The sequence below is a fragment of the Atheta coriaria genome, unplaced genomic scaffold (genome assembly GCF_025399875.1).
Source record: "Atheta coriaria isolate IRGN ID8LTWV9N9 unplaced genomic scaffold, Caltech_Dcor_3.1 hic_scaffold_6_pilon, whole genome shotgun sequence".
Lineage (NCBI taxonomy): Eukaryota > Metazoa > Arthropoda > Insecta > Coleoptera > Staphylinidae > Dalotia > Dalotia coriaria.
Genome location: NW_027045448.1, coordinates 10,870,407 through 10,884,285, shown reverse-complemented (window position 1 = coordinate 10,884,285; position 13,879 = coordinate 10,870,407). Strand labels below are relative to the sequence as shown.

At 38.2% G+C, this 13,879-nt stretch overlaps 1 protein-coding gene across 1 annotated transcript in view; it reads right to left on the bottom strand.

Moving 5' to 3' along the window:
- Positions 1–13,528, bottom strand: part of LOC135793915 (nephrin-like) — a 47,913-nt gene extending 34,385 nt beyond the window's left edge. Inside the window, 2 exon segments of the mRNA XM_065305043.1 lie at positions 5,194–5,296; positions 13,071–13,528. Coding sequence (XP_065161115.1) covers positions 5,194–5,212 — 19 coding nt within the window. The 5' untranslated portion in view covers positions 5,213–5,296; positions 13,071–13,528.
- Positions 13,529–13,879: the final 351 nt, after the last annotated feature.

Below are 13,879 nucleotides of genomic sequence, written 5' to 3'. Positions count from 1 at the left end.
GGCGGAGGAAACAAAAGAGAACAAAAAATGTTTACACAAAAACTTGGAAGCTGTCGATACATCATATTAAAGTAATTTTGAAAAAAGTTTTGCAAACTTTTGTCGTTGCTTTTGTTTCGCGTATTATTAGATTATCATTGCTGGCGCACTTTCCAGTTGAAATGAGTTATTTCCTTATAATTTTCAATCGTGGCGATTAATCGCCATTCGTATTTATCGCATGATTCTTCGACATAAAGTACAGGTTTTGTGGTGTGCAGCTGTTGGTTGCAAACGTCGATTTGCATCTTGACTTCTCGTGCTACTGATGCCAGAGTACTTACTCTGCGTCCATTTCGCCGGTATTATAATTTAATGATACAATTCGGAAATTCACGTGTAATTTGTATGACGTGCTGCTATAGCCAATATGCAACCGTTTAATTAAACGTATAATGAGCCTAACGGATCTTCGATTTCCTCCGATAAAACTTGTTTACTTCCTTTTTCTACGCTAACGGCGAACATCAACTTTGTTTACCGTCCTTTTGGCACGACCTCGCCGTCATTCGTACAAAACTTTAGTATTTCTGTGTTTTGTATTTCATTTTAAGCTGTTCGAATGCCAGCGGAATGCGTAAAAGGCCATTTTCTCAATAAAGCACGAAACGCGCCGGTAAAAACATACGAAAAAATACGGGCGCGCAAAGAAAGAAGAAAAATACGGCAAAAGAAGCCGAAGAGTAATTTCAGAAAAGAGAGGAAATGGGTAAATTACAATGGCTATCTGCTTTCAATGCGTTCATTTCCTATGTGCGTCGTGATCAGAAAATCGTTTGAGACTTCCCTTTAATCAATTACTTGACCCGAATGCTCACCAAATCATCATTATTGGAGAGTTGCCCCAACATCCCGAGAAACGGAGCACGGCATACGAAATGCGAGCGAGCGAATTGAAATGACAAGGATGCGCGTAAACCCATCAGACGTAAAGATGTGTCGGACAAGACGCAAAAAAATACATCCAACTGAAATCTTCATTATGTTTCGAGATAATTATGTTTTGCTATGTTCTATAATACGCTTTTTGTCGTTTCGGATATTTTTTCGCATTACTCAATCATGCAATTTGTATATTACCTATCTAATGATTGATGCGTTTCCAAAACATTTCAATCCATGCCCGAATTTAATATTTAGCAATGCGCTGGATTTAATCAGCTAAACGATATTGATGCCAGCGTCGTAAATTTCAACCGAATTGGCTTCCACAGCACCAACTGGATTATTAATAATATTTGTAACACTGAAACTATCCAAACAGGTTCGCAATCAGTGCGGTGATAAAAATATCATAATAACTGCGGAAGTAAACTATGAAAGCGCAGCAATTCGCAACGTTTTGTCCGCATGACGCCGCTCGTTTCGCCGGAATTGGAATCGAGCGCGCAAATGATAAGTGGTTGAGTAAATAATCGACAAATAAAATAAAAAAATGCGCTGGGAATAGCACGAATACGAGTGGAAGCAAAAAAAAGTATACAACATATCCGTCGAAGAGAGAAATATGAAAGACACAACTGAGTAGTTTCGTCCTTTGCGGCGTGCACACATAAAAGTTCGATTCGTTTGGAATACAATCTGAGAGTAGATTCCCAGTACAAACATTTACTCTGCGAGAAGTTGATACTCCTATCTGCAAAGCACACGGAGAGTGTAGACGAAATTTGCGCTAAAAAGCACATTTCGTTTCCGAAGGAACCGTTGTTTGCTGCTGCAGAAGCTCCCTGAGAACTCTTCTTCTTCGTTGTGTTTATTGGCTTAGGCAAGCGAAAAATGCCCAAAACACACAGAAATACTACGCTAGTAACTAACTTGCTAGGAGGAGCATATTTTCCAAAGAGTAACATACTCAAATATCGTTAGCAGATATTGTTTGATTGGACATTCAAGATGACAAACAAGAAAGACTAAAGCATACACGTAAAAAATCACGACACTAATTTTCAGGATCATTTATTGCCGCAATAAAATACGCCTAGAAAAAGAAGTTGCACCCAGATGCTTAATAAATTTAACTGCGCATCACCCAAGCGTGCAAGCAATGAATGGCTCATTTTAATCCCTACACCTGAAAACACACATTCTAATTTTTTGCTCATGAATATCACACTCAAACGCGTTACATTTTAAACACGCATTTAGTAAGCCGCATTGAAGCGTCACAGAAAAAAAACATCATCACGCCGACGTGAGTCATCTAATTAAGCGTTTATCCTGCCATTCGTTGCTTCTTCACACTCGATTGCAATTGCTAACCGACTTATACGCAGGCGGACGTCTTGTGACAATAACAATGAGTGTCAGGCTTCATTACTGCTGGTGATAAAAACCGTATCAAAACAAGCGACAAAAAAATGCACAACTTGAAAAAATTATTCATCATTCTGCAAGACAATGCAAGACAATGAGGGCACATATTATTGTACACGTAATCTTCATAGACTGCATTGTAATTTCCCTAACAGATTTTTCTTCAGGAGTTGTCTTCCTCTCATTGACACGGTTTTTATGCATGGCTAGAGTAAAAAGTAAACGATGTGGTACGATACCCAAAGTGCAGTCAAAACAATATATACGAGTAAACGAATGCAAGCAGCTTTTATACTCTGTAAATGGCACAAATGTGGTTTTAAATTGATTTTCAATTGAACACGTAAAGAGAGCAAAAGTGCAGACGGTCGTAAAAGTGTGATAAAAGTCATTTTGCGATTGGTAAACCTCCCCAAATAGAGATTGTCTAACAAAAGATTCAACTTCAACATAAAGCACATATTTTTTTGAAAGTGACAGGATGTTACCAAAGCATACAAAACAAGATGTAGTACGCCAAAATGATAATTATAATATTAAGGTCTCGTAATAACCATTATTATCAAATCAGTGTAAATGTATAATCACTAAGCGTGCAAAAATCTCCTGCACCACTATTGCCGCATATATTAACATCGCTAATAACCCGGAAAAACAGCGTCTTATTTGCACGCACACATTTATGCTAATGAATCATTACTACAAAAAGCGAGTAAACAAGCACAGAACGGCACTAAAAAGACACTCAGCGGGTTGGTACACTGAACGTGCTGCGCTAGATTGCCGCCAACATTGACGAAGACGTACGCCGGGGCACTTATTACATGCAAAGTGTGTACGTGATGGTCATACGATGTATGAGTAATATTGCAGTTAGAATTCAACGGCCACCGCGCAACGTTTGCGTCATTTCCTCATCTTGTTCTTTGTCACTCGACATAATCGACTGAGAATACATTACTGTTTCCTAAATGACGTACATTACGGTTCAAAGGTACCTTCAAAAAATTTCAAAATGGCGGGATTCTACAACTCTACAGTGTAATATTTAAAATTATATTATTTGACGTTCACAATTACCGATATTTAAACACAGATTTCATTTGCATTTAATTAATAAAACTTTCTGTATGAAATATAATTATGATTGAAAATTTTGCGAGCCGCGTATGAAAACAGCCAACAATGGTGGGCATTATGCCGCATAAATCATCATCAGCATTCAAATATTTCATTACAAGCGTCAAAAGTTAGTTATCTATCGGGTTTGCTCAAATGGTAATGCGAAAAACAATTGATTAGCAATTGGTATTCCGCGTGAGCCGTGCAAACTGCAATGCAAACAAAGAAACCTGTGATTTATCCGCGTGCATTCGTGGATTATTATAATTGCAAATAGCATATACCTAAACGCATTCAGTTTTGTATTCCGATGATACATAAATATCCTGAAAATCAACCGAATTTAATAACCTGTTATTAAAGCCGTGAATAATTAAAATTAATGCATAAAAAGCCAGCTTAGCGTAATATTTAGTGGTAAATGTATACATTTAGTTTATTCTCGCGTATATATAATCAATTTTCCACTTCCGGGTGGAAGAAAACTTCCACACGCCCTTGTTAACATATTGACCCATTTTCTCTGTAGCCACTTTATCCTTCGTTCCATTGTCCGTTCGCACTCGCATCTAAAATTACCGTATGAAATGACGCATGAAAAAAAAAAGGATCTTCGCGACGATTCGCTTACAAAAGAACTTTCAAAGTGTCCACTCGTCATTTGCCTTACAATGGCTGTGTGGCGGACGTGCTACGTGCGACTTTTCCAATTAAAAAACTCCAAAAAGGACCATGCGCCTCTCTAAGGACCCGCGCGCACACGAGTGCGGAGAATTGCTTTTCCTTCCAGCATGCGCGCTCACCACTTAGCCCTGATGTGCATACTGTTAACAACGTTGCAAAGCAACCATGCACGTTTTCCAACCCAAGAGTCTTACTATCGCTACTGTGTCCTGTGCTCCTTGCTTTCAATAAAATCACGTTGTTATTCTAAACGAGCTCATATCCCCACACCTAGTCGAGTAATCAAAATTTAGGGTTTGATCTAATTCCAACCAACTTTATCTTTAATATTTTAGTTACAGAATAACTGATGAATCTCGAATTGGAAAGGACGAGTGTACAAAGTTAGATGAAAACCGACCGGACAGGACATAATCCGCAAGGGACTTTCTCACTCAAAATATGGGTTAATCGATACACACCGACTGCGTTCATCCCTTCGTCATCTGTTTGAATCTGACTCTAGCCGCAAGACAGAAGTGGCAGGACTTTAATGACTGAGCATCTGCCGAGAAGTAACAAACAACCCATTCCGTCAATACTACGTTTTTTGTGTGCTCTGTGCTCATCTTTTGTTCTTGTTTTCTTATTTTCATCTCCACAGAAGTTTTAATTTCTTTCCTTGGTGGCTTCTTAACTCTCAAAAGATCTAACCTAACTTCAAGACCATGATATCCTGCGAATTTTACTTCGGCGCTTCCGTAATTTTCCTTTTGAATAATTAAATGTGTTCACAACAAAAAATACGAGTCAAAGCAAAATTTAGATAATTCACGAAACGTGCATTGCAATAAATTATTCATAACCGTAAGACTAATTAATAGGCGGATTATTGTTAATGAATGCTTCTTTTCAGTCTTTACAAGGCGCCTGCTGGCTTTCCAGCCCTAATTAGAATTGTTAAACATTCTTTTTCGTTACGAAATAATCTTCAGTGGGAAAAGATCTTTCAAGAACCCATCAACATAGAAATTATTTATTAAAAATTCCACTCACCAGTAGGAAGAAACTTCATCTTGAAGCACGTGTCAACTAGTCGTCCTGATGAAATAATGAAAATCCGGCGTCAGTTTTTCATCAATCTTTCATTTAGAACCTTCTGAAATAAAACAAACACATTTTGATTATTAGCTTTGTATCAATGGAAAATCTCTTTTGTTAATAAAAGTGCAATGTAAACGCAGCACTAGATGAAACAAAAACGTAATTTAATTGTCCTAAAAAGGGTTTTGATGTAGCTGTTTTTAATACAAACAATATGAAAAAAGCCGCGTACATGTGTAATTCTCCGGACGCGCGTATTTGAAAGCCACTTTCATTTGCAAAGTGTACGTATAAATAGGCTATCACAACACCGAGTGGAAAATGAAAAGCTCTCCAGAAGATGCAAATAATTCGCACTGTAGCTGGTCTCCACCAGGAACATACCAGCATGAAGAGGAAAAGCTTTTGGTAATTAAAACAGGGGAAAAATTTAGTTGCATACTGATCAAGCACGCGTTGTAAGCACCAACAAAAACCTAAAATATTCTTTGTTGAGGTCGCAAGCGCACCCGAAACTAAGCTAATTAATTAGCCAAAGCAAGTTTCTTTTGCACTTGTTCTTAAAATCTCTTTCAGGCAGTTTAATTTAAATAAACGGAAATATTAAGTGCGCACCGCAATTTATTCCCAGCGAGGACGATAAACAGACATTGTTAAAACATTAAATTAATTACTCGAAAGGGAAGATCCTAATTAAATGGTAGCTGAGACACTATTAAGGCCCAAATGCACCAGACGCACGCAAATAATAGAAGTTCATGAGAACAAGATCCTTCGTTGCGATACATACGATTTGTAATTATTAAGAATTAACAGCGAGTTAGTTTACGAACATAGTTCGCTGCGCGCATTATTTTTTCCTTTTTTATTCGCGTCTACTAATTCTATTCAGCGTTCGGGCGGCAGTTACTACACGCGTGTGAGAAATTGTAAAACACCGTCCATTCAATTCTGGTTCGCTCGGCTTCATTCAATTTGTGCCCGCGGTGGCTCGACACGAGTTTTATGAATGAGAAAAACGAAAAAAAATTATAATCTTAAGCGTTACTGTGCGAGGATGAGTCCGCGAGCGAATTGAGAGGAAGCGCAGCGTGATATTGTTTTATGTTCAATGCTCCGCGTTTTCTTCATTAACGTGCTCGTGGTCGGAGTAAACTTAGCGTCATTCGGTTCGTGGCGGTTATATATTAACATCCAGATTCCCATGGAACTCAAGATCCCAGGAAGCGTTAAAATACACGCAGCAACAGAGCATTAATCGCACAAAAGGTTTCTTAATTTCATGTTTTGTGTGATACAATTAAAAATGACGTAATTACTACCTCTTTGCTTCTTGTTCTTACTTCCATGGCCTCCGTTGAACTGTGAGTTTAATAAACTTGTAATTAAACAGATAGCAAAGATATGTATATCAACACATAAAATCGTAGGCTGTGATGAGATGATGGTGATCTCAACACGTCAACATGCTTCTCTTTGTGGAAGGTAGAAAAGCAAGAAGATGGAAAGGTATGATGCAGAAACTGACATCCTTGGCTGTAAAGACTCATCCTTTAGTAAGTCAGGCCATGATCACGGCACACAGGTTTTCTTGCGACGCGAGACGTATCTGTATACAGCGAGTACTGCTTATTTTCCTGCTGATAGGAACTTAAAAGTGTATTAAAGTCTCCAAGTTTTCGCCTCGGTCGACTTCCCAAAGGGTTTGTAATTTTCCACATTACAAGCAGTTACTAAACGAGGCCGCCCCCGGTAGGTGCTCCTCACTTACGATTAGAGACGGAACGAAACGATAAGTTCGGAATATTCTATAAGTTTCCGTATAGCGCACATCGCTCGGCTTCGTGTTTTGAAAAATTATCCAACGAAAGTTTCGCCTGCAAGAGCAGCGGAACAAAAAAGTTGCGCGCAGAGCGGAAGAGGGGAAAGGCACGGAGGGTTAACCGGTAACCAAGTTTTATAACTTTGCCAATCGAGGCCAATCAATGGATTCTCCTTTACACTCAAATAATTTCATTTAGCTAAAGAGAGACGCCACACAACTGTGCACAAAAAATAAGAAAAAATAAGCGAGAGGAAAAGTTGAAGAGCGCAAATGAATCTTGAAGGAACAAAAAAAAAAACGTAAAATGCAAAATTAGCAATCACCTTATCTCGCGCTTTAAAAAGTACAGGATAAAGCGGAGCGCGAGTTAAATAAAAGAATTCGAAATAAGCGAGCGGGAGCTTTTCATAAATAGCAGAAAAAAAGTGTACAGTGCAATAATGATGCAACAGAGCGGCGAAATTAAGCAAAATTTACGCAAATTTTAAAAAAGCTCATTCAGGTTCTATTTAATTATTTGTTTAGTTAGTTAAAAACATGTCATGTGTGCCACATTTTTTATCTATCGGCATTAAATTGAATACTAACAAATTTAATTGCATTTCAATTTCAGCTCACACAAAGCTCAACAAAAAATTATAAATTTTATTTATGTATACGCACGTTTTTATTAAAATATTTATTATTTTAGGTTCATGTTCATGTCAGAGGCAGTGATGAACAAAATTTATAACGTATGAATATAGAGAACAATAAAATTAAATAATTGCGCGTAACAAATGTGTTTGTCAGACATTTGTAATACGTCTTCGTATAATTATATTTTTTTTTCAATAATTTTTGTTGGTTGTGCATGAATTTGTCTAGAGCCTGATTTCCGCACCGGTTCAGCGACGGTTGTTAATCTCGCATGCATCATGGCAGGTGCTCGTTTACGAAATCGAGTCTTGGCTTTGCCCTGCTTGGGCTTGGCTGAAGTTGGCTCGTGAATGTAATCAGAACACAGAGGCACACACAAGCGAAGCGAATGCGCGCAGCTTGCCGCAACCGCTAGCAACAGACTCCGAACATTTCTTGTAAGCAGAAACGGATGAAAACGTATATAAATATGCATACGAATTGAATAGATAATTTCGAAAACAAGCGCGTCTTGCAGCTCCACCGCCGCTGCAAAAATATATATCCAACGATGCAAACATTGCCGACCCCGACATTTTCGTTTTGCGAGCTTTATCAGCAAACTTCTAGCGCATAGCGATGAAAAATTTGATATTGAACAGAAAACAACTACAAACCGTTCTCAAACACTGAATTGAATCGATAACTCTATCTATCAACGTAATAACATCCTCCTGAAATTTAAAATACAAAGTTTATTTTAATACTTAGGGTGACTGCACCAGTAACAAACCAATTAAGCGACATTTTGAAAGTAATTTTTATATTGTGACTCATTTATTACAACAATCATTGCAAAAAAAAGAATTACATACTCTTTGTTTACCATAGAATAATGTAGCTTATTTCAATTTTCTTAATAGCTGTTGGGTTTGTTGTTATTTAACAATAAATGTGGAAAATCGCTATGTGCCTAAGGTTGACCAGACTGTACCAGCAGTATACCAGACGTTGAGCCAATAGTGAACCACTTTTTTTTAAGTAATAATCATCACAACTTTTCATCAGTCTACAAGTTTCAAGTAAAACTTAAATGCTACAAGGCACATATTGTTGTTAACTAATTTTAACTAGATAATTAACTAGATAATTAACAAAAATTCGTATCACTTACACAAGTGTTATAATTATAACACAATATTTATGAATTAACATAAATCAAAAATTTAAAATAAATTAAAATAAAAAGAAAACAATGAAAGTACTTCTGAAAAAATTATTATTTATTATTATATTAACTTTATTTCATTTGTGACCGTAGTGTGGGGTAAGTTGTGTTTTCGGCATATTTCCCTAATTTTTGCACCTTTATTTATTTCGTCAATTGCTTTTAACTCATCTTCTTCCTTATAGTTTAAAAAAAAGTTCTTTTCGGCAGCATTTTGTATACAAAAATGTAGGTGGTCTATTACAGGAATAAACTCTTGGTATAGATATTACCAGTAGTAAACCACTGGTCTACAACTGGAACACTGTGAATAATGGTATTCTTTTTGTTATAATATTTTATTGCAGCATAATGTAAACCTACATGTAAGAGAAAAAATAAAAAAAGATATCAAATAGCTAAATCACCAGTTGTAGACCACATGGTATATTACTGGAAAATCATTCAATTCGTGTTCCAGTAGTTTACCAATGGCAATTATTGATTTGAATTAGCATTTTTAGTTTAAATAAAACGTAACATTAATGCTTCACAGTGCATAGTACGCAATTGATTAGAAAAGCGGTTACCGAAATTGATATAAACAAAGATTTAAACAGATTTAAGAAAACTTTCCGTCGACGCGTCGCTTATTAGAATGACCGCTCTAAACGAAGTGCACCATTGTCGTTATGAATTTTGCTTTAAAAACTGATGTGGATGGCGTGTTTGTCCGTTTTTTTACAACTATATGATTCGTAGGAGTATGGCATTTCTATCGAATATAAAAAAAGTGGCGGAAAATTCGACAGAACGTTAATATTTTAAGGTGAAAGTGGAAATGGTGCACTACTGGTGCCTGGTGCGGCACTGGTGCACCCACCCTAGTTAATAGCACGCATTAGCAACTGTACTCGAGCGCATAAATCTCATTAATGTGTAATCGGCTGTCTTCAATAAGAAGTGCAGTTTACCGTGTTCGAGATGAGTTCTGCGAGATTCCTGCACGAGTTCGATCGAGTTCTTGCGCTGGCGAATAAATGCGAGTTCAGATTAACAGTACTGGATGCATTTTTACGTTACGACATCCTGTGCTCAACTCGTGCACTCTGCGCACAGTATTTGCAAAATGTCGACTCGCAAACTAATAGACATATTTACTCATGCACCTGATAGAACGATATTAAGCACGCACGAGCAAACTTATTAACGAAGCGTTTCCGTAAAATCTCAAAAATTAAATGGTTTAGCAAATTATCCAGTGTATTGGAGAGGATTAAATATGAAAAGTTACGTTGCGTGCCTAGGAAAACTATTATTTTGCTTAATTTTCCATCAAGATCCAGGAGAATTATAATTTTCTTGATTGCGAGTTGAAATGGAAGCAACAAGCAACAATTTAATGAACTCAACGCGCTCAAGACACAACATAGAAGAATCTTCAGCCGCAAAAAACTACTCCAGTGGAGTAGTCAAAGATAAACCCTAATTGTAACTTGAGACTTTAAGTACTCGGTCTTGCACGGTGTTTAAGGCAACAAAAACTCCTCTCATCGGGCGAAAGAAGCGACGCTATATAATAATGGTCCGTTTAGATTATTTCGGCAGATACGAGGATGATACGGTTTTGAAACACCTCGCCGCTTGAAGCCGCTTCACAAAGTTAGCAAAGCGTATGAATATAAAATGTTAATTAATGTGATAATTAGCAAATATTACGAAAATCGAGAGCAAGCTCGCTCGAGAGTCGCTTGGTCGATGTCTAGGTTCTAATCTCGCTTTTTACGATGTCGTTCCCCTGATAACGATATTTTTGAGCTTCTATGTTAATAGAGGTAAAGAGCACTAATGTACAAAGGTTACTAAGGCTTTTCTAACTTACTACAACAGCAAAATTTCCGAAAAAGTTTTTATATTGAAAATATTAATATTTATTTAGAATGAAAGTACTTTTTAAGCAGACACTAAAATGTTGTTGTTAGGAGTAGAAGAAATAAATAGAACCTCGATCATCAAAAATTGCAGGCAAGCTAGAGCACACGAAGCGGTCGTATCCAACGATAAGAGTCGCTCGGTCAGAATAAACAACACATTTATCACCAGATTTGGCCGAGCCCGGGCATCATGCGAACGAAACTGATGGATAGATCCACCGGAACGCGAATTTTACGATTGGCAAACTGCTCCCGGTCGTTTCACCTTATGTTCCGGCATCCAATACTCCTGCTGGTTACTATTTTACACTACAAAGAAGCGCTCGACATTGTGAAAACACGAAATGTAGTCCGGCAAGTGTTTTCCTCCGAGGAAATACATAAATGCCAATGAAACATTTCGGCATACGAAGCATTTCAATAAGAATGAAATCAAAATAAGGCAAAACGAGTGGATGCTGCACGGCAAAAAGAATTCATGTAAAAGTTGAAATTCTGTCGGCTAAATTGTATTCGAGATATTCGAATGCACGTTTCTACGTGGATATCTAAACGACGAGAAATTGCAATGCGAAATTCGGCAATACACACAGAAACGTGCCGCGCCACATCTTTCATCATTTTTTATTTTTCTGCATTTTCTTCGCGGATGCCTTTTTGAAGGATGCGAACTAGAAATATTCACGAAAACGACTCCCTCATTACAGGAAATGTCTTTTTAGCGTTGTCAACGTCGGCGTGTGGCGAAGTAAAGGAGAGAGAAAAAGCGAAATCAATATACATTTCAACGCGATTTTTTTCGCCCGCACGCTTATGGTTTTTTATTCGGGGCGACGCTTGAACGAAGTGTGTGAAAATCCCGGACCTGCTTGAAAAGAAAACCGCCTAAGCGAAACCAATTCGATATCACAACCGGCGAGACGAAAACGCGTACTGTACATGCGAAGAAAAGCGTTCGTATGTGTTTTTTTCTTTGGTCTTGCTCCACAAACATCAATAATTATACGAGTGCAGAGGCGCTCGTCGTTACTGGCATGTATATCGAATCGTTTCCAGTGTAGTCAATGTGTTTCAGAAGAAAACTCGCAGCGAGCAGGGCACTGGAAGAGATGCTGTAACGATCGACTGGTACCTGTTTTATTCAGCGTTGCATACTCTCGAAAATAGTGCGGCTCGCCATGGCGTGCCGGTCGACATAATTATTTTGATTCTTTCTATCTACCTGACGCTAGTGCTAACAACTAGACCAGCATTCCGACAATATTGATGTGGCTGGAGTAACAGAAGATCAGATTTACAAAAAAACACTTCAAATTAAGTCGCGCCATGAAGTTACCAAGAAAAAGATGCTAGTTTAATTATATATCCAGAAACATTGTTCCTAAAACGCTTTTATGTGATTTCTACGATTGCGGTGTGTCGTTGAATGTGACCATAATTAAAAAACAATTTCGAGGATTCTGTTTCTAACCACATAAAAATTACTAAGACGAAACTATGCGACATTGAGATTAAAAGTTACTTTTTTCATCCCAAACCCTTTTTCTGCCCGAGCCTATTAAATGCGCGTTTATCTAAGGCAAGTACCAGCCAGACGACGATTAATGCGTCTTAATACATAATATATAAGCAGTTTTATGCGTATGTGTCTGCCGACCCTGTCGATCCCTGCAAACGACCAATAGAAGTGACTATCGCGTCAAGTCGCTAGCGATTCCCAGCCAGCAAGTGCCAGGACGCACAAAAGACGAAACTTCTAAAAAGACACTTTTACGGTCGCGAAACATCGACGCGACGAAGACGATGCATTTTACGCCCCTCTGGTTCGTTCGGCGTCTTTGTCGGTGCGCGAGTTGTTTCCCCTTCGCAGAACGCCGTTATTATTTGAAACGTGTATTACATATTTTTATACACATTTCGCCTTTTATTCTAAGATCTAAGCAAACGCAATAGAACGCAAGCGGGGCCGTCCGAACATAAACGTCATAATGTAAGGAGAGGCGCAATAAAAAGTCGCTACGTCGGTGTTTATATGTAATAATTCGTTATGTGTGTTTCTTAACGCCTCATTATCTTTACGATGTTATTAGCAGCACAATAGCCGAAGCAGCCAGCAAATCGAGTTTATTATGTTCTACCAAGAATATCTGCAGGATTTTGCAAGGGTGGCGCTGCATGCAAACTGATTTAAACGATAAAATGGCATGTTTGAGATTCAATCTTTGAAAGTATAATTTCTACATACCTAGCAGATTGTAAATAAATATCCATTAATGCGTCCAATTTATGTTTCACAATGTTATTTTATATTAACTAGCACACCTTGGTCCAACGTCTGTTATTGTAATGTAAATCCGTTCAAGCGTTCAAGAAAACCTTATCTTGTATTTGTTTACAACGCACCACTCTACGCACACATACACAACAAATCTCACAAATCCGTTTTTGCGGAGGCCGAACCTCCGCGTTTGGTAAAATACCCGCGGTCCGTGCCCGACCGCACTGTTTTGTAAACTGGAATGATGCTTCGGTATTGTGTGTTCCTGTGCTCTTCTCTGGTTCGTCAAAGTTTGCCCTCCACCACGTGGGAGAGTTGAACGTAGTTTAAATATAAATCGTCTGCAAACACAGCACTCTGCACGCACAAAAAACTCTCCATATAGCGCTATTATGCGCGTGTTATGAAATGTTTACGATCATATGTGACAGTATGACAACACACTCTCGAGTATCTCCTCTTTGTGGACCATGTGTGTGAGTGATCCTCTCTTATTTTTGGAGCAACAGCGGGCGATGTAAAAACACGTAAATAAATGCACCGATGGTCTCACGCGAATTTTTATTTTGGTCTTCACTAACTCAATGTCACTGACGGGTAAATGTTTAATGTTTAACTACTGAAGATACAATCGCGCGAAATGCACAAGCACATGGCGGTTGGTGTCTTGGTTAAGTAGAGAAATCAAGCGCGCACGCGGCGACAACTTCGTATCGCGTACGATTGCCGACTGACGGGGCGAGCGCATGTGAAGAATCACGAAGCGACTTAAGGCA